At 47.5% G+C, this 26,210-nt stretch overlaps 1 protein-coding gene and 1 pseudogene across 1 annotated transcript in view; one reads left to right on the top strand and one right to left on the bottom strand.

Moving 5' to 3' along the window:
* Nucleotides 1–6,225: 6,225 nt before the first annotated feature.
* LOC149345530 (uncharacterized) lies at nucleotides 6,226–6,855 on the bottom strand (annotated as a pseudogene).
* An 8,025-nt stretch (nucleotides 6,856–14,880) lies between these two features.
* The window catches only part of LOC149345529 (beta-hexosaminidase subunit alpha-like), a 161,726-nt gene continuing 150,396 nt past the window's right edge, over nucleotides 14,881–26,210 (top strand). Inside the window, exons 1-2 of the mRNA XM_089586106.1 lie at nucleotides 14,881–15,013; nucleotides 15,354–15,492. Of these exons, the coding sequence (XP_089442232.1) occupies nucleotides 15,012–15,013; nucleotides 15,354–15,492 (141 nt within the window). The 5' untranslated portion in view covers nucleotides 14,881–15,011. The remainder of the gene's footprint in view (nucleotides 15,014–15,353; nucleotides 15,493–26,210) is intronic.

Genomic DNA, 26,210 nt, shown 5'->3' with positions numbered 1-26,210 from the left:
CATCAATGATTGCAAAAACAAGCACAAAGCTTACTCAACTTGAAAAGTGGACAAGGTTTAACGCCATTAAGCTTAATACCTCAAAAACTTATGGCAATATTTTCCGCCCCAAGAACAAGAACATCCAAAATAACAATGGTATATTGCTTGACAATTATAAAATAGATGTTGTTAGCTCTTTCAAAATACTACGTGTATTTTTCGATGAGAAAATGACTTGGGACGAGCACACAAATTACATAGCACCTAAATTATCCCGTGTCATAGGAACAGTTTACGCTCACAAAAACATTCTTCTGTAAAAAAAAAAAATTCAAAAAATGCTTCTGTATAATTCATTGTTCTGCTCGCATCTAAATTACTGTCACTTGGTATGCGGAAATACATCTTCCACAAACCTCCGAAAATTACTTACCCAACAAAAAAGAATGCTTAGAATAGTATATAATGTTGCATATGACCACCCATCCAAACCACTTTTTGAGAAAGGGGACATATTGCCAATTAATGATTTGTATGCATACTGCTTACTCTATAAATACAAAACCGAAAATAAAAACAATACTCCTTTCATTGCAGCACTGGCTTCATTATGCAAAAACACGCATTGTACAAAACAAGAAGCAACAACATATGGCACATTTATGCATACAGAACAGGTTATGGCAAACGGATGCTTAGGTATAGTCTACCGCACTATCTTAACCTCTGCCATAGCCACTACATGACTGTTGAGCACTCGAAAAAAAAAAGAGTTGCAACACTATGTTTCAAATATATGTAACCGGGTGTAACTTTTGAATTGTATTTTCTGTAATTTTGTATAATTTTTTTTGTGTTCTGATTTTGTAACTTTTGAATTGTAATTCCTGTAATTGTGTTTAAATTTATGTGATTATAATTTTGCAATTTGTAATTTCTATGTAATTTTGCCTTTACGTTTGATTTTTACGCGTTACAAAGAGTTACAGTTGCGTTGAAAAATAGGTTCTGTTCGTGCTTCCTTTATTTCTTTAGTATTACTGCTGGTTTTTTCTTTCTTTTTTTAAGCTTTGCTGGTATGCTGGTATGCTGTCTGCATATTTTTTTCCTGTACAACTTCTATCTCTGGCCGCCGCGGTGGCTCAGCGGTTATGGTGCTCGGCTGCTGACCCAAAAGACGCGGGTTCGATCCCGGCCGCGGCGGCTAGAATTTCTTTGGAGAAGAAATTTTAGAGGCCCGTGTACTGTGCGATGTCAGTGCACGTTAAAGATCCCCAGGTGGTCGAAATTTCCGGAGCCCTCCACTACGGCGTCTCTCATAGCCTTGGTCGCTTTGGGACGTTAAACCCCATAAACCGAACCAAACCAAACTTCTCTTTTCGGGGAGGCGAGAGTCCGTCAAGCTACATCCCTAGCATTTTCTCTCTGCCTCCCTCATCATTGTGATGGAAAATAAAGGCAATGGCAATAAATATGGAAAATAAATATTATTATTATTATTACTTCTGCTTTTCTATATGAAGCTGAGCAAAAATGTTTCTCGCGCCTACTGTGGTAAGATCGAAGCATGGTGTGTCTGGGTGCCTTGTGCGCGTGCGCATACCCTGGGAAGCTATATATTTCGTGTGCTGTCTCTTAATTAAACAGTAGGATTAAGCGCCCGTGTTGTCGTTTTTCTTGTGTTGTGCCGCCATTGTGCTAAAAATCATTTATTATGTAGTGAAGGACTCCACAAATTTCGACCACCTGGGGTTCTGTAACGTGCACTGATATCGCACGGTACGCAGCCCTCAATAATTTAGCCTCCATCGAAATTCGACCACGCGGCCGAGATTGAACAAGCAAGCTTCTTTCCGGTCAGCGGCCGAACACGGTAACCACTTAGCCACCACGACGGGGCTTTTTTCAGGCGTATCGCAAGGATCGGTCCTAGGGACGCTCCTATTTCTTATTTCGGCAGCAGTGCACAGCTGCCGAACGGTGCTGTTTATTGCTCTTGTTTTGCGCTTCTTTTCATATGTGAAACATTTGCCTGAATTCAAAATGCCGAGAGAGGGGCGTGAAACTTCCAAAGCAATTGAATGCCTTCAACGAGAACTAAGGGCAGAAGTTGGAAGTATAAAAGAAGGTCTGAATGATATGACGCAGCTGAAAACGTGCAACGCTATGTAGAACACCGGAGCAGAAACGAAAAATTGCGGCTGTCCCTCAGTGGTCCGAGAGCGCGAGCGAGCGGCAACCAACTTCTTCCTCTACTTGTGCATGCGCTACTTCTGCTTCTTCGAAGGCATCTATCATTGCCCCCCTCTTCTGCAGCCTCGACACGATGTGGCTAGGAGAGAAAAGTCAATGAAAGGGTAGGACACAGCTGCTGTGAGCCTCAGTTCAGCCAGGTACCCGGTCGTGGTAAGGCTTCATGCGAACAATGCGGACGACTTCAGTTCGATGCGATCGGGGCGATGAACAAGCTGTTAGGGCGGGAGCAACTGCATAAGTCATCACTGATGCGGCGCACTACTTCGCAAGGGCCGAAGTATCTGCGCAGCAAATTTTCAGAAAACCCGCGGCGATGAACAGGTATCGAAACCCACACAAAGTCGCTGGGCGCGTAGCCGAGGTCGTACGTAGCGGCGTCAGCATCCTGTTGACGGTTAATTCGCAGGCGTGCCAGTTGCCGCGCTTCCTCAGCACGCTGAACGAAGGTGTCTACGTCGAGGTCAGTGTCAGAGTCGCAGTAGGGGTCGACGGGCAACATACCAACGGATTGGTCACCTGCCGACCGAAGATAAGCTGAAAGGGGGTCTGTCGGGTTGTTTCCTGCAGGGAGGTGTTGTACGCAAACGTTACGTACGGCAGACTGGTGTCCCATGTTCGATGCTCGACGTGAACGTACAGTGATAGCATGTCGACTAGTGTGCGGTTGAGTCGCTCTACCAACCCGTTTGTCTGGGGGTGATAGGACGTAGCACGTCGATGGCTCGTGTGCGTCACAGCCATCACGGACTGGGTTAAGCGGGCCGTGAAAGCAGTTTCACGGTCAGTAACAACAACTGCGGGTGCTCCATGACGCAAGACAACGTTGTGGACGAAAAACTGCGCCACTTCAACAGCAGTGTCTTTGACAAGAGACGTGGTCTCAGCGTACCCTGTGAGGTAGTCGGTCGCACCGACTATCCAACGCATTCCACACACATACTTTGGAAATGGACCAAGGAGGTCCATGCCCACTTGGTGGAAAGGGGTCTTCAGTGGATCGACGGGGGGGAGAGATCCGGCTGGTTTCAGCTGTCTGCCATAAATGCCTTACTTTCTAGTCTAGCGCCTCTGCTGTCTTTCTCTACCCTGTCGTCCTTGTTTTTTAAGCCCTACTATTATGTCCTCTCAATCTAAACACCAACTAGCCCAGCTGTCTGCCTTAAATGCCTTACTTTCTAGTCTAGCGCCTGTGCTGTCTTTCTCTACCCTGTCGTCCTTGTTTTTTAAGCGCTACTATTATGTCCTCTCAATCTAAACACCAACTAGCCCAGCTGTCTGCCTTAAATGCCTTACTTTCTAGTCTAGCGCCTGTGCTGTCTTTCTCTACCCTGTCGTCCTTGTTTTTTAAGCCCTACTATTATGTCCTCTGAATCTAAACACCAACTAGCCCAGCTGTCTGCCTTAAATGCCTTACTTTCTAGTCTAGCGCCTGTGCTGTCTTTCTCTACCCTGTCGTCCTTGTTTTTTAAGCGCTACTATTATGTCCTCTCAATCTAAACACCAACTAGCCCAGCTGTCTGCCTTAAATGCCTTACTTTCTAGTCTAGCGCCTGTGCTGTCTTTCTCTACCCTGTCGTCCTTGTTTTTTAAGCGCTACTATTATGTCCTCTCAATCTAAACACCAACTAACCCAGCTGTCTGCATCACTGCAAGACATTCTTTCTCCGTCGTAGAATAATTGGTCTTGGGCGCGTTAAGTTTTCGGGTGGCATAATTGATGACCCATTCTGCACCGTATTTCCACTGGATCAGCACTGCACCAAGGCTGTAGTGCCTAGAATACTATATTCACAGCAGTATACACAGGCTATAGTGCCTAGAATATTATATTCAAGGCTGTATACCGAGGCTGTATACATTGCTGGCATCAGTGTGGATGTCCGTGGCAGCGTGCTCGTCGAAATGGCAGCGTGCTCGACGAGTATCGGAATACTTTGTAGACGGCTGCGAAGCTCGACAAATGCAACCTCTTCGTCAGTCCCCACAGGAGGGGCGTGTCGTCGCGGGTCAGTGCGTTTGACGGTTCAGTGATTGTCGAGAAATCTTGAATAAAGCGCCTATAATAGGAGCACAGGCCCAAAAACCGGCAAACGGCCTTCTTGCCAGTTGGGCAAGGAAAACCTGAGACGGCAGCGGTCTTGTCAGGGTCCGGGCAAACACCTTGTGCGCTCACAACGTGACCAAGAAAGCGAAGTTCGTCAAAGAAAAAATTACATTTTTCGGCTTTGATGGTGAGTTGCGCGGATTTGAGCGCTTCTAGCACAATGCGCAACAGCTCCAAGCGTTGGTCAAAGGTGGTCGAAATTATAACGACATCATCCAGGTACACCAGGCAGGACTGCCACTTCAAGCAGGAGAGAGCGGTGTCCATCATGCGTTGGAAAGTTTCGGTGCTGAGCGCAGACAAAATGGGAGCACTTTAAACTCATCTAGGCTGTCGGGCGCCACAAACGCCGTCTTCTCACGGTCTCTCTTGTCCACTTCGATTTGCCAGTACCCGCTTTTAAGACCTAATGACGAGAAGTATCGGGTATTCCGGAATCGGTCGAGCGCGTCATCTGTCCCGGGCAGCGGTTAAACGTCCTTTTTTGGTTACGTCATTAAGTTTTCTGTAGTCAACACAGAAACTCAGAGTATTATCTTTTTTTTGGACAAGCACCACAAGCGATGTCCGTGGACTGGTGGGCGGCTTAATGACATCGTCTGCAAGCATCTCGGCAACCTGATTCTAAATGGCTTGTCGCTCCACCGGGAAACACGATATGGGCGCTGGCAGACGGACCGCGTAGTCTCATTAGTGATACGATGCATGGCGAGTGGAGTTCGGCCGACCTACACGTAACGAAACAGTTCACACAGTCTGCTAACAGGTCCGACAGAAGATCCCTCTGAACCGACGGCAGGGCAGGATTTATTTTGACTGACTGATGAAAGTGTTGCGGGCCAGCACTGTCTGGAGTGGGTCCTGCCACGGTGCACACACATGGAACCTCAGCAATGTCGTGGAGGAAGTCAGTCGCCGTGCCTTTGGCCAGGTGCTGGTATTCGTCGGCAAAGTTAGTCAAGAGGAAGTGGGTACGGCCGTCACGTAGTTGGACGAGACCTCTTGCAACGGCAAGTCCCTGCTTAAGCAGCAGTGGAGTATGGCCGTCCGCCAGGCAATCGTAGTCGTGAAATAGGTCGTTCCGCAAGAGCACCAGGACACTGCACCGCGGCGGCAGCGTAATGTCGTCCTCGACAATGCGCAGATCGTTGCTGCAGAGATCTCGGGAGTCAAAGCGGTCCACGGCCTGTTTGGTCGAGAACGTGACACGTGCCTCCTGAAAGTCAATCACAGCGCCGTTCGACTGCAGGAAGTCGATCCCCAGAATCAAGTCTCTGGAACACTCGGGAATCACGACAAATTCATCAACGTACGTGAAACCACTAATTCCAACTCTAGCCGTGCACCTGGCCAAAGGGAAAATTAGGTGCCCACCAGCGGTGCGAAGGTTGTCAGAACCTTTTTAAGTTCTCCAGCAAAGGCATGGTTCATAACAGAATAACCAGCACCGGTATCGAGCAGCGCGGTAATCTCAGTGACATCAATTGTCACAGGCAAATCGGATGCAGCGTATCGGATACTGTCGCTGCCTCTCTCTCTCTCCAGGTATCGCCGGCTCGAGGGTTTCGCGGTGGAGGATCTCGACACGTCCAGGACATGAACGTTTGAGTGCAGTGGGGCCGTGCGGGGGCCCAAGGACCGACGTGTCCAAAACTCCCTTGTTAAAAATAAATTTTTCATCATCATCATCGTCATCATCATTATCATCAGCCCGACGTCAGCGCCCTTGCCTCCAGAGGTCGCTGGTGTTGGTTTTCCCGACGCGGACTCGGCGAGCGACGGCCAGCAGAGCTACTCTGGCGGCCGGGGCTGGAAGCGCGATACCGCAGAGGCGAAGGCGAACGGGACTCGCGCCTTCCAGAGTAAACAGGGTTCTGGCGAGCCTAGAGATGCTCCGCATACTCATGCGGACGGTCGCCGTTCTGAGGACAAGGTGCGTCGGGATGGAAACCGCGAAGACCCACTTGGCAGTATGGACATGCTCGGTAGACATGACCGGGCTCCCCACAGTGGTAGCAGAGGGGCCTACGGTCCGGTGTGCGCCACAAATCAGACTTCTGAGGGCGTGGCCCAGCTGTAGCAGGTGCGGTTGCGGAATATATGGCAATGTTACTCACGGGAGACATCGGGGCAATAGTGTAGTCAGGCACATTTGCGTCACATGTGCCGCTGTTGCTGACTCCAGGCGTCAGGGTAATGGGACTGTAGCCAGTCGTGCTACATTCAACGGATGCGTACTTAGGTCTGTGATCCAACCGGCACGGCGCTTCGGGGACAGGAAGTGCCTGTCCAACCTGTCGCACCTCGTTCCTGACGACTTCGGTCAGCGCTGCCAGCGGCGCAGGCGCAACCTGGGGCAGATGGGTGCGGTGAACGTGTTCCCAGACGAGTAAGCGAGTTAGTTCGCGCGAGGTATCTGCACTGCCGCCGAAACACGACGAAAACCCTTTGGGCACCATGCTGTTGATGTCGCAATATCACTGGCGGGCCCGTTGTTGCAGCGTCGAGTCCATCGTGGTCGCCTCGGTAAGACATTCCGCCACCGTACGGGGTGGGCTGCGCACGGGGCTCGCAAACAGCTCCTACTTAACCCCACGCACGAGATGGTGCAGCTTCTTCTCCTCTGTCATGTTGTCGTGATTAAAAAGACGGGCCATGACTTCGGTATAAATGAGCACGCTTTCGCTCGTGCGCCGATTTCGGGAGTGCAGCGCAGCTTCTCCCGGCGGTCAGCGTTGGGGAACGTGGCCAGGAGACTATGGCAAAACAGCTCCCAGGTGGGAAGGGTAGCCTCGTGGTTTTCAAACCACGTCCGGGCAGACTCTTCCAGGCCAAAGTACACGTTATTGAGCTTGAGCTCGTCGCAGCGGCCGTTGTAGCGGGCGACCCGATCGAAGGTCTCGAGCCAATCCTCCGTGTGTTCGAACACGTCACCGTGAAAAAATGGAAATTTCTAGGTGGCAAAATAAACTGATTTGATTTGATTTGAGATATATATATATATATATATATGTATATATATATATATATATATATATATATATATATATATATATATATATATATATATATATATATAGCGAAGTATACGCTTCGTTAAAGGAAACATATTTATTCAACTCGACGTTTCGATCGGAAGACCGATCTTCTTCACTCCTGAAGAAGATCGGTCTTCCGATCGAAACGTCGAGTTGAATAAATGTTTCCTTTAACGAAGCGTATACTTCGCTATATATTCTTATAAGCAGTCTAGTACTTCACGCTTTCGCAACCTATAAACCTATATATATATATATATATATATATATGATCCGAAACTGAGAAACGCTTCTTTTAAGCAAACGTTTATTGGGAGTCGACGTTTCGGACAGCGCCTGTCCTTTTTCAAGACTATATATATATATATATATATATATATATATATATATATATATATATATATATATATATATATATATATATATAAGAAGGGGGTGAAGATCGGATGGATCCGGTAGAACATAAACGTAATTCGGTTGACACACGGTAGAAAAACAACAACTTTATTCTAACGTTTCGACCAGGGTCTGGCCTTCGTCAGAGTGTCCACTCTGACGAAGGCCAGACCCTGGTCGAAACGTTAGAATAAAGTTGTTTTTCTACCGTGTGTCAACCGAATTACGTTTATGTTCTACCGGATCCATCCGATCTTCACCCCTTCTTATATATATATATATATATATATATATATATCAGAGTGTCCACTCTGACGAAGGCCAGACCCTGGTCGAAACGTTAGAATAAAGTTGTTGTTTTTCTACCGTGTGTCAACCGAATTACGTTTATATATATATATATATATATATATATATATATATATAATATATCTATACAGTGGGGAGCTGTGTGCGTGAAAGACAACGACGATTCAGAGGCGTGAAGCTCCCTCGCAGCCCGAACGTTTGCCTGGATCTTTGCTGGACGTTGGAAGGCGACCAAGGTACTGCTGAGCCACAACCCCCTCTTACATTTGGTGGAGGCTGCTGTACGTTCCCCCTCACATCCTGGAGCTCCGTAGCCGCACCTTACCTTCCCCGTCCGTTATGCCCGAAGTCACCAGCCAGACGACCCCCATGCCTTCGCCTACCATCTTCTGTTTTGGCGGGCTCCGGCACCGCGATCCCAGCGTCTTCAGCGGTGCCGACGACCAGGATGTCGACGACTGGTTGTCGTCGTACGAGCGCGTCAGCGCCCACAACAAGTCGGAGGATGCTACCAAGCTTGGTAACGTCCTCTTCTATCTCACCGACGGAGCCAACTTGTGGTTCAGAAATCATGGGGCCGACTTGCCGACCTGGTCGTCCTTCAAGACCAGTTTCTCGGAGGTATTTGGCCGCCCGGCTGTGCGCAAACTGCGCGCCGAACAATGCCTGCGCTCCCGCGCTCAGTCCACCACCGAAACCTTCACAAGTTATATAGAAGACGTCCTTGACCTAGCTGTGCAAGCGCGTCAACCCATCGATGCCGGAGTCCGACAAAATTAATAACATCTTGAAGGGTATCTCTGACGACGCGTTCCAGATGTTGCTGGCAAGGAATCCACAAACAGTGGTGGATGTCATACAGCTATGCCAAAGCTATGACGTCCTCAGGAAGCAGAGAGCTTCTACTCGTCGTTCCGGCTTGCACGACGCGTCACTTCCTGTCTGCAGTTTGGTTTCTGACCCGGCCTGGCTGCTTCCCGAGATCAAGGCCTTTATTCGGGAAGAGGTTGCCCGCCAACTGTCCTTCCTGCCTGTGTCTGGCGACCCTGCGCCATCCCTTGATCCCACATTTCGACGCACCAGGTCGCCGACACTTTGCCCTGCAGCCCTCGGCTCCCACCTGTATCTGCCCCTCTCATATATGCCGAGGTTGCCGCCAGACCACCACGCCACGACGCCTATGTTTCCCCCCCCCACACCTGTCGCACCGCTGCCACCTCCGCCGGCACCTATTCGTCGTCGTCTGCCACCTCGCCGCGCCGTCACGAACCCATGGCGCACACACGAGAACCGCCCCATATGTTATGCCTGTGGCTTGCCCGCGGCCACGTCGCGCGGCTTTGTCGCCAACACGAGCCGAGTTTCCGGGACGGGGCAGGCCCATACCGCTACGACCCTGCGCATCCTTCACTACCCGTTTCCTCCGGCACCCATACGGACTCATTCCCTCTTGACCGCTCTTCCTATTCTTCACACCGGTCGCCCTCTCCGCGCCGCCGATCTCTCTCTCCCATGCGCCGATGCTCACCTTCCCGTCCAGAGGAAAACAGTCGCAGTTCCGTAGCCAAGAACTGCGATTCTATCCAACTCTCCAAGTCCTCCGTTGTCACCCGCCAATGTTGTCCAAGTGTTTATTGATGGCATCGCCGTTCTCGCCCTTGTAGACACGGGCGCTACTCTATCCGTTATTAGCGCAGCCCTTTGCCGAAGACTCCGTAAAGTGACGACGCCTGTTTCGAACTTTTGCCTCCGCACTGCAAGCTCGCACCGCCTTCAACCTCTAGCGTCAAGCACAGCTCGCCTTGTTATTCGGGATGTTGTGTATATCGCCGAGTTTTTCGTGCTGTCCCGCTGTTCTCACGATGTCATTCTGGGCTATGACTTTCTAACCTTTCATCATGCGATCATCGACTGTGCCCTTGCCAGCATTGAACTGTCTCCGCTCTCTGCCACCCAGCCGTGTGACACCTCTCCCCAACCAAGTAAAATGCTGGTCGCAAAAGACACTGACATCCCTGCCTTCTCTGCCGCCCTGGTTCCCCTCTCTTGCTTCTGCGTTCCCGATTCGACTGTTCTCTTTACTCTGACTGTCGCTGCTGCCCGTCGCCACCGTTTCCTCCTTCCGTTCGCTCTTCTCACTATCTGCGATGGCCACAGAGCAATTTACGTCACGAACCCCTTTTCTTTCCCGTCAACGCTTCTACGTGGCGAATGCCTGGGACATGTCGAATCAGTCGACCATGGTCTCCCATACTCCGTCTCTGAAGAACCTGCCCCTGTCCAAATAGATGCCATTGATTCGCATCCTTCTGCGCCAAACCAAGACACCGTTGCTGTTTTTTCCCGATCTATCGATGCCAGCCTTTCGCCACACCAACGTGCAAAGCTTGTCAAGTTACTTGAACGTTTCCGACCGTCCTTCGACTTCCCACATACCTCTCTTGGCCGCCCATCCGTCGTCACACACAGCAGAGACACCTGCACGCATGCCCCTTTGCGCCAGCGCCCATATCGCGTGTCGGCCCCAGAGCGCACCGTCTTTACCAAAGAAGTGAACGACATGCTTCAGCGCGGTGTCATCCAGCCTTCTCACAGCCCCTGGGCCTCCCCCGCTGTTCTCGTGAGGAAGAAGGACGGATGCATCCGTTTTTGCGTTGATTACCGTCACCTCAACAAGATTAACCGAAAGGATGTGTATCCACATCCCCGTATTGATGATGCCCTCGACTGTCTGCAAGGCGCGGAATTCTTCACTGGACCTGCGCTCAGGATACTCAGGAACTCTAGCGGCTAAAGTGGTGAAAGGCGACAGCCTGAGTGCTGCATTCTGCTACGCGATTGTTCAGTGCCCATTTTGTTGGTGCATTAATTAACTGCCAATTAATGACGTTTCGGCTTCGCCTTTAGGAGTGGAAAGCGACAGCGTGTTGTAGCGCTGCCACGGAGTCCAAGGAACGCCACCAGCCGTTCGGCGCGCTTTTCGGCGCGCAACGCTTTTTGAGGAAAGGAAATGGGGCGGTATTCTCTGTCATCTCGGTGGACACCTGAGCCGCACCGTACAGGAAGGGAGGAAGTGTGAGTGAAAGAAGAAAGAGGGGCCCTAATGAAGAAAATGAAAATTGTATTTGAAGAAAGGAAATGACGCAGTAACTGTCTCACATATCTCAGTAGACACTAGTCGAAAATTGTATTTTAGGAAATGATTGGTTTATTTGGTTTATTTGGGTTTAACGTCCCAAAGCGACTGAGGCTATGAGAGACGCCGTAGTGAAGGGCTCCGGAAATTTCGACCACCTGGGGTTCTTTAACGTGCACTGACATCGCACAGCACACGGGCCTCTAGAATTTCGCCTTCAAGAAATTCAGCCGCCGCGGCCGCGATCGAACCCGCGTCTTTCGGGCCAGCAGCCGAGCGCCGTAACCAGTTAGCCACCGCGGCGGGGTTTTGAGGAAATGAAGTTGCGCAGTAACTGCCTCACATATTTTGGTGGACACCCGTCAAAATTCGCGCGCGGTGAGGTCACGACAATTTGGACCAATATGAAACGCGGAGAAATACGCCTTGCTCGTCGGTAAATTGGTTTTTGAGAAAAGGAAATGTATCTGTCTCTCATGTCTCGGTAGACACCTAAACCTCGCCGTAACGGGAAGGGAGGAAGATGGGAGTGAACGAAGACAACGTATTCACTAGACGCACCTTTGTTCATTCCAAACCATCGACCTGGCATGGCAGAGTGGTAGCGTGCTCGACTCGCACTCCGGAGGCCGGGGTTCGATTCCCAAGCTCGGCCAATTTCCTACTTGGTTTTATTTATTATGCGAAGCATATTACTAGAGGTACACTACAGCCCTTTGCCGTGGTTACGCGCCGTGCACACCACGTGGCACATGACGTCACGACAGAGGAAGATGAGGGTCCACCTCGCGCCGTCGCTGTGGTTGCACGCCGTGCAGACCACGTGGTACAGTGACGACACACCACGTGACATACCACGTGACACATGACGTCACGACAGATCGCCGTCACGCGCTGGGAGAGGGAGGACGATGCCATCGCCCAGACACCGGAATGTCCTCGAGCGGCATTCCCGCGCATTTCGAACGCGCCTTCACACTCGGTGTAGGTGAAACGCTCGCTCCACCGGGCAGGCGGACGCGGCTTCCGTGGCAATCCAGGCTCCCACCCAACGCGCGTCTCGGGGTTAGTCGGCGTTCCGCTGTAGCCATGCCGTTGTCTTCCCCCACGACGAAGGCTTCTAGTGGTTGTATTAAAATTATCAAGTATTAAACCAAGGAAAGCCATGTATTAACAAGCCTAGCCATCAATATGCTTCGCATCTGACCAGGGTTAACCAAGTTAAGCCTCAGCCATTTATTTATCTGGTTTGACTAGAAAGGTTAATTACACTAATTGGTAAAGTAAGCAATTAACTAAACTCAGTCAAACTTACTTGGAGCATCACTATACGATTCCTTTAATTGGTTGCATGGTTGCGAGTTGGGCCCCAGATTTTCCTCCGGCTGTCGTGACGCCACGTCACGGGGTTTGGTGGCTCCCCGGCCGCGCCCAAGGGCTGAACTGAGTGATTGCAATATGCTACGCATAAAAACAACCACATGCCGCCGGTGGGATCCGAATTAATAAGTTATTTTGTGCAAGAAACAAAAATTTTCGTCTAGAAAAAAAGATCACTTGTGGTGGTGAAGAAATTGAAATTGTGCACGAACACACCATACTAGGTGTAACTTTTTCTTCACACCTTACATGGGATTTGCATGTTGAGAAGATAATAAAAAAAACTCTCGTTGGTAACAGGTGCAATTGCTCGTTGCCGCGCGTTCCTTCCTAGTAGAATAAAGCTACAAATATATAATGCATTATTTGTCTCGCAAATAACCTATTGCTCATTAGTCTGGTTGACAACAACTAAGGCCAACCTAGAAAAAATTTACCTTCTGCAAAAGAAAGCTGTACGTCACATTGCCAATCTTGATTACCTAAGCCACACACGGCAAGCTTTTGAAACATTCAGTGTGTTAAAAATTCAAAATATGTATGAATTCCGAATATTCCTTTCATTTCATCTGTCGTCATCCTTTAGGTCTATGATATAAGGCACTGCGCTATTGAAACAGAACGATCATACAGTTAATACTCGCAACACAGACACTTGGTTTGTTCCCCATTTTCGCACTGACTATAAGTACCAAGCATTACAGCACAATCTTCCAGTAATTTTAAATAGATATAAAGACATAAATAACCCTACTAAGAAAGCATTGCGTGAATTATTTCTTCAAAAATAATTCCTGACGTATAATTCGCGCCCAAGTACAGCTGCTCCCTTGTATCTTAAGCAAATATGTTTTCTGTATTTCCCTATTGTAATTTATTGATGATTTTGTGCTTTCTGGATGTCCTGTTTTTGTGAAAACTGTAACCTGACTATGTGTTCGTTTTTATTTTTTTTGTGTGTATGTCAATGTTCTCAACAAAGTCTGCTCCTATGCCTTGTAACGGCTGCCTGGGCCTCGTCAAGCTGTATACCTACAGCTTTTAGTCCAGGCAGCCGCCAGAATTTTCTGGAAATAAATGAAATTGAAATTGAATTAAGAACAACGCAGCTAGCTATGGAAAGGAAAATGATAGGTGTAACGCTAAGAGATCGGAAGAAGGCGGAGTGGGTGAGGGAACAAACGCGGGTTAATTACATCTTAGTTGAAATCAAGAGGAAGAAATGGGCTTGGGCTGGGCATGTAATGCGAAGGCAAGATAACCGCTGGTCCTTTAGGGTAACGGAGTGGATTCCAAGAGAAAGCAAACGTAGCAGGGGACGACAGAAAGTTAGGTGGGCGGATGAGATTAAGAAGTTTGCGGGGATTCAGTGGCGGCAACTGACAAAGAACAGGGTTAATTGGAGAGACATGGGAGAGGCCTTTTCCCTGCAGTGGGTGTAGTGAGGCTGATGATGATGATGGTGATATATTATACACACACACACACATTGCTTGCTCATTAATCTTCTGTGGTTTTGTTCACGCTTGTTTTTACCTTTATGTTTGCTAATAACCCCCCTTTGAGAATGGCCAACGGGGGTGTAGGTATTTGTAAAAAATAAAAATTAATCTATAGGCTGTTCAGGATGTCTAAACGAAACAGGAATAGGGGACGTAGAATGCGTTTTTTCATTGCGAAATACGCAGGACAAAGAAAAAAGAATATGCAGTACGAACTTTGAGCGCCTCGTTGAGGCATGTCGAGAAGCAAGCCAGCAGTCATTGGTTTTGATTCCAGCGCAGTCGTGTGGCCCGCCGCTTCATTGTACTTTTCTATAGCTTGTCGTACGTGTATATCCGTTGCCAGATTAAATATTTCTTATCACCGAAAGTGATAACTAAAAGAAACAGTAACATTCCCGTGTACCTCTCCTCGCTTCGGAGAGATTGTTGCCGTGCGTATGAAAAAGAGAGGCTGCCTGAAGTAATCTGCGCACTCGAAGCTTTGTAAACTAGCATAAAGTGACTACAAACATCTGTCCCGGGCCTCGTTATAGCCACGCGGTTTATTCAGTCCCGCTACTCGAAGTGACCGGGCTGCAATTGTGCGGGAGCCTGACGGCAGCGCTGCGGACGCAGGTGATTCCGACGCGCGGGGAGGTGTGGCCTCGACCCCTCAACCAGACCACGGGGCCGGGCCTCCTGCTGCTGGATCCGGGCACCTTCGCCTTCGTGTTCGTGGGTCCCCCGGGCGGCTGCGATGTGGCCGACCGCGCCCTGAAGCGCTACCGGGACCGGCTCCTGTTCGGAGGCTGCACCACCCCCCGTCGTCGGCCCCTGGCAGGGGGAGCCGTGGCCAGCATCAGCTCGCTTCTGGTCCACTTGCGGGGCCCCTGCGAGCACACCCCGCAGCACGGCATGGACGAGGCATGTGAGTGGCGGCAATCTGCACCCCACGCTCCCAATAATTTCTACGCTTCGAGCGAAATGAAATGGAGCGATAACCTGAAGCTATTGCGAGTGAAGATCAGAACCTAAATCTCGCGGTGAGTTTCATTTCGATTTAACGCAATCACCTAAAGCTGCAAGCTTTTCTTTCAAGGCAGACGGTCCTGCTGCAAAAAAGGGCCAATATGTTGCTCCTTCTACCTCAGCACCACGCCTTTTTGTACGTTTAACTGTGGCAAACAGTTCCGCGAGAGTGTCGGTAAATGTTTGCCGAATGCGAAGCGCAGACTGCTGCTCAAATTCGCTCGGTGCGACGCACTCAGGGGAAGACTTCCCTGTGGCGCAGACACTCTCCAGCTGACGGCGGCCTCCCAGCCTTCCCTCTCGGCCAACTCGGTGTGGGGTCTGCTGCGGGGCCTGGAGACCTTCAGCCAGATCGTCTACCCGTACGACAGCAGACAGGTCGCTTTTCTCACTACGCTTTGGCGACCTTTGAGCGAAAAACGTGGTGTTATTTGCTTATGGCGAAGGGAAGGAAGGAACAGGCCATATTGCAGTAGATATCACTGATCATTTGCCCATTTTCTTGCGTCTAGAGAAACAAATCCGTACAAAGGCGACCTGAATAGTATATGACGCGTATTGTTATAGTGAAGTGGAATTCCGTATGTACCGAAAACACAGCTCAGGGTGCTTATCACAATTTCCTAGAAAGTTTGCTTTAATGTACGACTGCCTCCCCGTCGTTTACATAACGCCGTGTAAGAACGCTAGTAAATTCTAGATGAACCGTCGCTTTAGATGGGTACGGTTCATCCGTAACAAACACAAGATGTTTGCAAAATTCATTAAAGCTGGGGATGCATATGTACATCATCATCATCATCACCAGCCCGACCATGCCCACTGCAGGGCGAAGGCCTCTCCCATGTCTCTCCAATTAACCCTGTCCTTCGTCAGTTGCGGCCACCGTATCCCCGCAAACTTCTTAATGTCATGAGCAGATGGTCAGGGCTTACAAACGCACTGTCGACGAATACTACACGAAGCAAAAATTGGACTTACCTGATTTAGCACCGCCACGCTCATCATTATCGATCAGTGAACCTCGCCTTCTTCGCCGAGTACAGTTTAATCTCCTACATACACCAGCCAAACTTTATCTATACCGGTACACTTCCACACCTCAGTGCCCAAACTGTCCAGACACATATGCAGACATAGAACACTGCCTTACACAGTGCCACTCAGCATTCCAGTCCCCCGCCTATCCTTCCCGCCCTCCCCCACCCCCACCGTGGCCCATCTGGCTCGCCTCCCTGGATCTGAAACTGCAACGTGCCCTCGTCGCCTTCGCCCAGGACCTATTGTTCGCCTAATATAAACCTAATATAAAGGATGTTCTAATAAAAGTGTCACACCACCACCACCATCCGCCTACCTAGCTTTCTGGCACCACGCTGTACTATTGCCTTCTCTTGGAATCCACTCTGTTAGGCTTAAGGACCAGCGGTTATCTTGCCTTCGCACTGCAGGCCGTGCCATAGCCCACTTCTTCCCCTTGATTTCGACCAGTATGTCATTAACTAGCGTTTGTTCTTACACCCACTCCGCCCGCTTCAGATTTCTTAACGTTACACCTATCATTTTTAAGGCGAAAGCCTTTACTGCCTCATACTGCCGTGACCAAGGAATGTTAGCAAGCGTGTCCGCGTTTCAGCGTCACTAAACTGTGTCGAGGCGGGGAATCGAACCAGGGCCTTTGGCATTTGAAGTAGAGACGCCATCACTCCGCCACGAAGGCTCAGGGTTTGAGCATGAATAAAGGCGCACCTAGAGAGTGCATGGGTTTGTTAAATAAAATAACAAATAAAAATGTAAGAAAATAAAATAAAAATGAAATAAAAAACATAAGAAACAAAACAAAAATAAGGAAAAACAAAAAATGAGATAAGAAATTAAAAAAAGTAAAAAACCAACAGTGCGCCAGGAAACGCGCTCGCCTTGCAGCACTTTATTGAGCCAAAGTGCCCCCTGAATTTTTTCTTTCCATGGCTCGATGCGCTGTCCTTAACTTAAGCTGAACCCTCTTTGTTAATCAGGGTGGATGTTTGGGCGAGTTGGTTGCTCATGATGAAAAAACTGTAGCGCTCGAGACGAGGACACAACGAAGACGACAACACATGCGCTACACAGCGACAACACAGCGCATGTGTTGTCGTCTTCGTTGTGTCCTCGTCTCGAGCGCTACAGTTTTTCCTCTTTGTTAGCCTCCACGTTTCTGCCACATAGGCGACTACCGGTAAGATACAGCTGTTGTAGACTTTTCTCTCGATGGATATTGGCAAACTGCCATTCATGATCTGAGTGAACCTGCCATATGTCTTAGGAAGGTATAAATCATTACGAAATCTTTCGAATCAATAAATTAGTATGGCTAGGACCGCTTACTATAACTACTCATTCGATAAGCAGCTTCCTAGCAACCCCAAAGAAAAACTGAAAAACTACTTGCTCTTAAATGGAAACGTAGCAGGAATATAACAAGTTCAATAATCGATGGCAAAGAGACATCGGGTTCATATCTCGTGAACTTATTTATAATTTTTCGCTGAAGTAGGTCCTATACAATTTAATGCTGGCATCACCAGTTTTATTTATTTATTTATTAGTACCTCACAGGCCCCGAAGAGCATTGGGTGAGGGGGGCAAATCGAAAAAAAGGTATATACAGATGGAAAAAAACCGTAATATCGGTACAAGAACGCGGTACAAGTCAAATAAAAGAAAGGAACACGACATTTATACAAAACGGAGTTAAAATAACATCAGACACGAAAATAGAGAGAGAAAAAAAAAGCGAAACACGAACATGAGAGAAAAAAAAAAGCAACCAGGGGCAACAGAAGTGGTAAATGGGAAAACAACGTGAAGAACAAATGAAACTGTCGTACATTTCGAACATCACTATGGCAATAAATGTATACATAGATGTTTTTTAAACTCACCAGGATCAATGAAAGAGATTATGTTGTCAGGAAGATCATTCCAGAGTTTTATTGCTCTAGGTAATGCAGAAAATTAAACGACAGGGTCTTCCCATATATCCGGTTGAAGCTGAGTTGATTGTGTAAGCGTTGTGAAGAGCGGAAAGGTGATGCCAGAGGTAACAACGAAGGACGGGTGTGAACATATTTATGGAACAAACACAGAAGTGAAATGGAGCGACGAATTTCAAGTATCTGTATGTCGTTAAGGTTTTTAAGCTGGGATACACTTGCGAGGGGACTATAATTGCTAAAAATGTACCGGGCAGCTCTGCTTTGAATGGACTCGAGCATATCTATGAGATATTTTTGATGGGGAGACCATATAGGTGAGATAAATTCCAGCTGTGGGCGAACAAATGTAAAATATGCAAGTTTTCGAACGGAGCTAGGTGAGTTCCGAAGGTTCCGGCGTATGAAACCTAATGTCCTCGATGCTTTGTTGCAGACTGCAGAAATATGAGAAGACCATGAAAGATTTGGTGTGAACTGAATTCCAAGGTATTTGTACGACGTAACCCTTGATAGAGAGGTATTATTTATAGAGTATATGAAGTTAGAAATAATATGCTTGCGGCTAAAAGTCATTGATTTACATTTATTAGGGTTAAGAATCATTTGCCAGTTTTTACACCAATCAACAATAGTGTGAAGATCATTTTGAAGGGTCAGGTGGTCAGTCTCAGAAGCGACCTTACGGTAAACAACACAGTCGTCTGCGAAAAGGCGTAAGCGGGATGAAATGTTAGTGGGAAGGTCGTTAATGTAGATTAGAAAAAATAAGGGTCCAAGTACGCTTCCCTGTGGTACGCCTGAGGTTACGTCACATAGGGATGAGGAAGAGCCATTGACAACTGTGAATTGCTGACGTAATGAGAGAAAGTTTCGAAGCCAAGATAATGTGAGGGAATCAAGGGAAAGGGTAGATAATTTTGTAAACAGCCGGCCATGTGCAACTCTGTCAAATGCTTTTGAGAAATCAAAAAAATGCAATCTGTTTGCTGGTTGTCATCCATGTTGAAATGCAGGTCAGTAGTAAATTCAAATATCTGGGTATCACATGAGTAGCCTTTTCTAAAACCATGCTGATTTGAAAAGAAGAAGTCATTTCGTTCCAGATGGTTGTAAATGTGAGAAGCGATAATATGCTCAAGTAATTTACAGCATATGCATGTTAACGAAATAGGCCGATAGTTATCAGGAGAGTTTTTGTTACCCGTTTTTAACACAGGGATGACTTTGGCTTTTTTCCAGTCAGTGGGCAGTTCTCCGGAGGATAGTGATTGCTGAAATATATGACACAAAATCTGGCTAGAAATTGAAATGGTGTTTTTAAGTATCTTCGAGTTAATGTTGTCCACTCCGGCAGATGATGATAACTTTAGATTTTTAATTAGTGATGCGATACCCTCAGCACTAATGGTGATGGGCTCCATGAATGGGTAGTCAGACTCGAGAACAATTGGCATACTGGAATAATCTTCCTTAGTAAACACTGATGCAAAAAATCTGTTGAACGCGGTTGGACATTCAGTGTCAGCTAGCGGCAAGCCATCAGTATTGTGTAGTTGCATGAGGTCATGTTTACTTTCGGGAGATATAGTGTGCCAAAAATTCTTAGGATTAGTCTGCAAAAGTGACGGCAGATCATGAGTGAAGTATTTGTTTTTGGCAGCGGTAACAGCAGAACAGTACGCTTTCAAACACACTTTATATCTTTCCAACAAGGTCGAAGAAGGAGCAGATCTAGCTTTTCTGTATAGGCGCTTCTTTTTATTCCGTAATCCTAGGCATTCCTAGGATTTATTCCTAGGCATTGCTCTTCTTTACACCAACGGGCGAATATGAGGTTTTCACAATATGCGGAAAATGAAAGGATACCTCTAGCCTTGAGGCGCAAAATAATCGCTGTCAATTTTTACCAATATTCTTACCCTAATAATGCCGTGCCTAACACATACATATTACACCGCGCCTACGACAGCTCAATTCCCTTCTGACATATGTGGCTAGCCAGGGTAGCTGGAATATATTAAATAAAGGCGATGCGAACAAGTTGGTAAACTATAGAGCATTGCCCGTACTTTCGTATTTTTCTAATGGTTTAGAATAACTAACCCGCATTCGTCTTGAGAATTTTCTTCTCAAATATTCCATAATGACTGACTGTCAGTGCGGCTTTACACAAAACAGGTCTACGGAGTATGCACTACATGTTCAAAAATAATACATATCAAGGAATTTCGAGACTTAGCTTCTAACCATTAGCAGTTCGTTGATTTCAGCCTTCGATTATTTAAATCACAATATTCTTGCAGAAAAACCTGATCACTATGGCACTCGGCCATCCTCTTAGCCTAATAAATCATCTCAGCACGTGGTCTCAGCACGTAGACATTCGTGTTCAATCGTCTCAATCGTCAATCAGCACGTGGTCAATCGTTTCAGCACGTGGTCGTTAATCATTCCTCCGCAGAGATTACAAGAATTACAAATGGCGCCCATCAGGGTGGCATTTTGGGGCCAGTCTTGTTCAATATAAACATAAATGATATCCGTAACATCAGTAGCCATGCAAAATACATTGCATATGCAACGACACCAGCCTATTCTCTTCCAGTCACATATGTATACAATACTTAGCAGATACCGCACACCGCGAGCTCTCATAAATTGCCACATGGTCATCAATTAACTCATTGAAGTATGACAAAGAAAAAACTAAACTTTCTCCGTAGGAGAAAACATAACATTATTTCACAGCCCCTCGCTCTACCTCAGTGGCGCAGTGATCAAATCCGTAGACCCCTTGAAGTCATTTGGCGTGATGTTCTACAGTACAATTGCATGGGATGCCCATGTTAGTAATCCTTTTTTTGAAAACTTTCCAGAATCTTCGGAATTGCTTCGCGTAACAGGCATATTCTGCCAATGATTATTTTGGTTACTTTGCATTGCGCATTCTGTATTCTCATCTTGGCTCTTGTCCCCCTGTCTGGGAGAATACAGCGGTTTCTAACGTCGCTAACCTTACAAAAGGAAGTGCTCCGTGCGGTTGTCAATGGGTAGTATGATTCGCCTGATAGGCATGTTTGCCAACACTATAATACTGTACCTGCCAACAAATTTTTCGACAACAGATTTGCATTTTTTTTATGAAACAATGATAAAAAGTGACATTTCTGAAATTTTTCACTTACATGTCGGCACTCATCTTGAGACAGTAGAATAAAGAGTAACTTTGTATTACAAAAGTTTAGAACTAAGTACGGGGCTTTTTATGTTAAGGTATATATTGTTACGCGGCGGCCAGCCGAAGAATGAGACGTGGTGAACCATGGCTATGAGATGATTTAATGGCCGCTGGCCTAGCGCGAGCGCTCCGTCCCGCGCCACTGCCAGCTTCGTCTTCGTCACAATATCATGCCAAAGTTCTTGAATACCTTGTTCCTTGACCAAGTAAATATTCTCTTTTTGTCTGCCATCCGTTAGAGCTTTATCCAGCAATCTATTCTGCAGTGACGTCAGGTGTCTGCATTTATTTTGCCTCTCTTTGTTATAATTTCGAAAATACATATATTTATTTATCATATCATCACTGCCACTACGCCATTACAGAGGGAAGTTGTTACGAAAAAAGGACATCAGTTTAACAAACCGGAGTTAATGAAACAGACAAGGTACAAATATGACTTCTACATATGTATTGTTAGCTAAGGCGTTCAGGAGAGAGAAAAAATAACACAGTATAAAATGTATCCCACTTAAGTAATGTTAGCTGTAACGTTCTTGAATAATTGATGTTCGGTGACGGCGGTCATCGGCGGAGGAAGGTTATTCCGCTCTTCGAGGTACGAATGACTGGCAAAAAGTTTCTTCTCTGCAGAAAGGGATGCCCACCTTGTGAATGTGGTCTACTCTCGACGATACGTACTGAGGAGGTGAGATAAGTTCGGCACAAACTTCGGGTGATGGAATAACTTGCGAAAAAGGCAAAGATGAAAAATTTTGCGACGTGATGACAAGGATGGTAATTTAAGGCTAGATATCATGGCACTGATGCTTGCTGTTCTGGTATAGTTAGAAAGAATGAAGAGAGAAGAATTATTCTGAACCATTTCCAATGTTTGTTTGACCTGAATCTCAAATTTACGCGGCGTACTCGAGCTAGGGCCATATTTGATATACTCGAGCTAGGGCCATATTTGAAGCGCCATCCACGTCCGCCGCTTACGAACGTGGGTGGCGCTGATCAACACTCTCAAGGTTAGGTTATTTGTAAACATAAATACCCCCGAAAGCAGAAGGTTTGACAGCCGTCGCCGTAGCTCAGAGGTAGAGCACCGGACGCGTAATTCGGAGGTCGTGGGTTCGGATCCCACCGGCGGCATGTGGTTGTTTTTTCTTCTGTTTTTTCTAATCAACTAGCTTTAAGCGACATCATATTCAGTAATATTCTTTCTTGATCAACACCACAAAAAAATAAATTAATTAAAAAAAATCCCCTGTGCTCCTTGGTTTCTGTGGCTGTTGGCTTCTCTCATATTCTGACAATAAAAGTTGATAGCGCATTGTGTGTCTGTTATCACCCAGATGCTTAACCTAGCCTAACCTAACTAACCTGTCTTTTATCACCCAGATGCCTAACCTAACCTAACATAACCTAACCTAACCTGCTTTTATCATCAGATGCTTTTATCACCCTGTTTGTAAACCGTCATCCAAAGTGAATAAGCTGAAACTCAAACTCCTGTGTGTTTATGCGTGACACGATACTAGTTGGGTTTCACATGAGCATGTTATATGAAAGCCGTGATGAAATTGCGAGAAAAATGAGTTCGCTTCTAAAAAGTTGGCACACTGAGAAAAGAGAATCTGTTCAGTACACTTTGCTGTACACTTCTTTCCTTTTTGTCGCTTTATTTGCCTTCCTTTTTTTTACCTCGAGTTGTTGTACATGCGCCGGTTTATGTATTCTGTTCATTAGCCATAGGAGGCCCTATTTGCAGTCTCGACTTCTGGGCCTCCTGATGTATATACCCCATAACCATGTACTGTAAATATGAAATAAACTTGATTTGATTTTGATTTTGAAAAAAAAGTAATTTTGTATGGTATGCTGGTTAAAGAAATGCGCCAATATTTAAGTGGGCAATGTTTCGTCCTGATTTGTGAGTGGAATCACCTTCCCAATTTTTCAGTCAGCAGACAGTGAATCATGGTAAAGTGATTGCTGAAAAATCTTTGAAAGTGTAGCGGAACAATATGAGTTAGTGTTTTTCAAGAAACTGTGGATTAATTAGGCCACAGCCAGAAGCAGATCAAACTTTCAGCGGTAGGATTATTTTTTCTACGCCGGCTGGCTCACTAGATAAAGGGTATCTTACAGCAAAGTCCTAAAAATGTGTAGTTGGATGAGTGGCATGGGTGTGTTTTGAAAAGTTGCGTGTAAAAACCTCTTTATAGATAGATGCAGAAACGGCAGGCAGGATGACGTTTGGATTTGATTTATTGGGGTTTAACGTCCCAAAGAGACTCAGGCTATGAGGGACGCCGTAGTGAAGGGCTCCGGAAAGTTCGACCACCTCGGGTTCTTTAACGTGCACTGACATCGCACAGTTCACGGGCCTCTAGAATTCCGCCTCTATCGAAATTCAGCCGCCGCGGCCGGTATCTTTTGGGCCAGCTGCCGAGCACCGTAACCACTGAGCCATCGCAGCGGGTCGGGATGACGTTTTCAGCGCCATCAACAAGGGTTATTATGTCGCCACGCTTCAGGTTAATCGTACGCCAAAACTTTTTCGTGTAAGTAGATAGCACAGGTGGCCATGTTTTTTTTTTAATTTTTCCTTTGCATCCTTAAGGGCTGTGATGCAATTCTTAGATGCAAGTTTGTAGGCTGCTCATTTCGCACTGTTAGCAGATGTTTAGCTGATTTGGATAAACGTTTTATTTTGTTAGCTATGCGCTTGGTGACAGTGTTGTACCAGGGAGCGTAACCGTTAGCGAAAACAATGTGTGTAGGGGTGAACATTTCTGCTAATTCAGTGGTTTCAACAGTAAACATGTCCGAATTCACTTGCGCACTGCGGTTGTCGAAATCTGTGAGGAATGGGTCAATAAATATACAGAGCTTTTTGTTAATGAGATCAAAATCTGCTTTATAGTACTCCCGAATGGTCTTGGTTTTCTTTCTGATTTTTGGCCTTGAAATGTTGATGTTGAAATTAATAAGAGAATGACCGCTCAGGGGAGGTAAAAAACTAATATTCGAAATAAATTGGGGCGAAGTTGTTAGCAGTAGGTAAAGAGTACTAGCAACTTGCGGTGTGGTTCTGGTACGCTGTGTTATGAGTTGATTGAAAGTGAATAATGCACTAAAGTCATCAAAATGTTTTGGTAACGTGGAGAACGGATGATGGTGGGTTCATTATTCCATGCGATGTTTGGAGTATTGAAATCGCCAAGCAAAAACAAGGACAAGAATGAATGGCCTGTTACGACGATGTCGATCGCGCCCTTAGAACTAGGCAGCAACGATTAATGGCAAGCACTACATTTTTAAAGCATCGCGCAGTGCCTCGAACGTGCTCTGGAGGTCGAGGCAAAGCTGTCGCGGAAAGATTCGATAATGCTCTCCAGGCATCGTTTCTGATGAGACGGGAGGTTCGGGTTCACGTCGGTCTTTATGGGAGTGGTCGGCGCCTCCACTGATGCCGGGATTTCGGACAACGCGTGCTGTCCCGCGAATTCACAAATTTCTTCGAAATACGCAATAGCTGTTTTGCCAGGCAAACACTGAGGTTCAGAACCAAAATTGGCCACCAGAAGTTCGGTTTGCCCCCTGTTCAATTCAATAATTCCGCGAGGTACACACACTTGCCGACCCAGGAGCAGCGAGATGTTGGTTTTGAGCGATGCCACGAGTGCTGGGGCTGTTATCGCACTCTACGGTAACAAACACGCTGGCTCTTGACGGGATCAACACCTGGTCATCAAAGACGCACAACGTAGCCCTGCGTGGTACGGTATCGTCGTCGACAGGGCCTTGGGTGGAAAACGACACGATTAGCTCCTGAAGATTGATGACGGCACCGTACTCCTGAAGGAAATCCAAACCGAGTATGAGGTCCTTGGAGCACTCGGGTAACACAGCAAAGCAACCAGGGAAAGTAACACCGCGGATCTGGATTCGGGAAGTGCAGACACCAATCGGAGTTACGACATGGCCACCAGCTGTCCGGATCTGCGGCCCGGACCAAGGGGTTAGAACCTTCCTCAGGGCTGTGGCTAACCGACTGCTCATTACAGAAAAATCGGCGCCGGTATCCACAAGTGCGGTAACGTCATGGTTGTCGGCGGATACCGGAATTTCGGCGGAAACCAGGCGGTCGCAGCGCGTCGTTGAGGTCGTCGGGTCACGTCGTCGTTGATCGGAGCGTCGCGGCGAATCGTCGGGTGGAGGCTCTTAACACGTTCCAGTAGCGTCGTCCCTACCCCCGGAGGACGCCGTCTTCAGTTTTCCCGATGTGAGGACGCGCCTCTGAACTGGCCAGAGGACGACGGGAGGCTGGACGAAGAGAACCGCCTTGGGGATGGCGATCGGGACTGGCGTCGCTGCGGGGTCGAGGACTGCACGTTATCATCCAGGTACAGCTCGATATCCCGTGGTCTTTCACCGTAGCGTGGTCGAGGTGCGTCAGGTGAAAACCCCCTTAAGCCCATTCTGCGGTAGGGGCAGTGGCGGAGGATGTAGCCGGGCTTCCCGCAGTGGTAACAGAGCGGCCGATTGTTTGGCGTACGCCACACGTGCGCTTTGCTCATGGGGGGCCTGAACTCCTGCGGCACGGGTGGGGTGGTGGTACTGCTGCGGTTGGGTAACGCAGGGATGGTACTGGCACGGGAACGACGGGGGAAAAGGCTTGCATCGCTGGCCCAGGACTTCGTAGTGCTTCGCTGTACGCCATAATGGAAGGCGCCGGGTGTGGAGGGGGGGGCGGCTGCACAGCTCGTCGGATTTCGTCACGCACCACGTCCGTTACGGCAGCGACACTGGCCTGGGGAACTTCAAGGCGAACTTTCGCCAGTTCCTCGCGAACAAGGCTTCTTACAAGCTCACGAAGCTCCTCGGCG

This window comes from Amblyomma mixtum, chromosome 4 (genome assembly GCF_055824585.1).
Source record: "Amblyomma mixtum isolate Tamu chromosome 4, ASM5582458v1, whole genome shotgun sequence".
Classification (NCBI taxonomy): Eukaryota; Metazoa; Arthropoda; class Arachnida; order Ixodida; family Ixodidae; genus Amblyomma; species Amblyomma mixtum.
The sequence above is the reverse complement of the archived record's forward strand: the minus strand, read 5'-3'. Positions and strand labels throughout refer to the sequence as shown.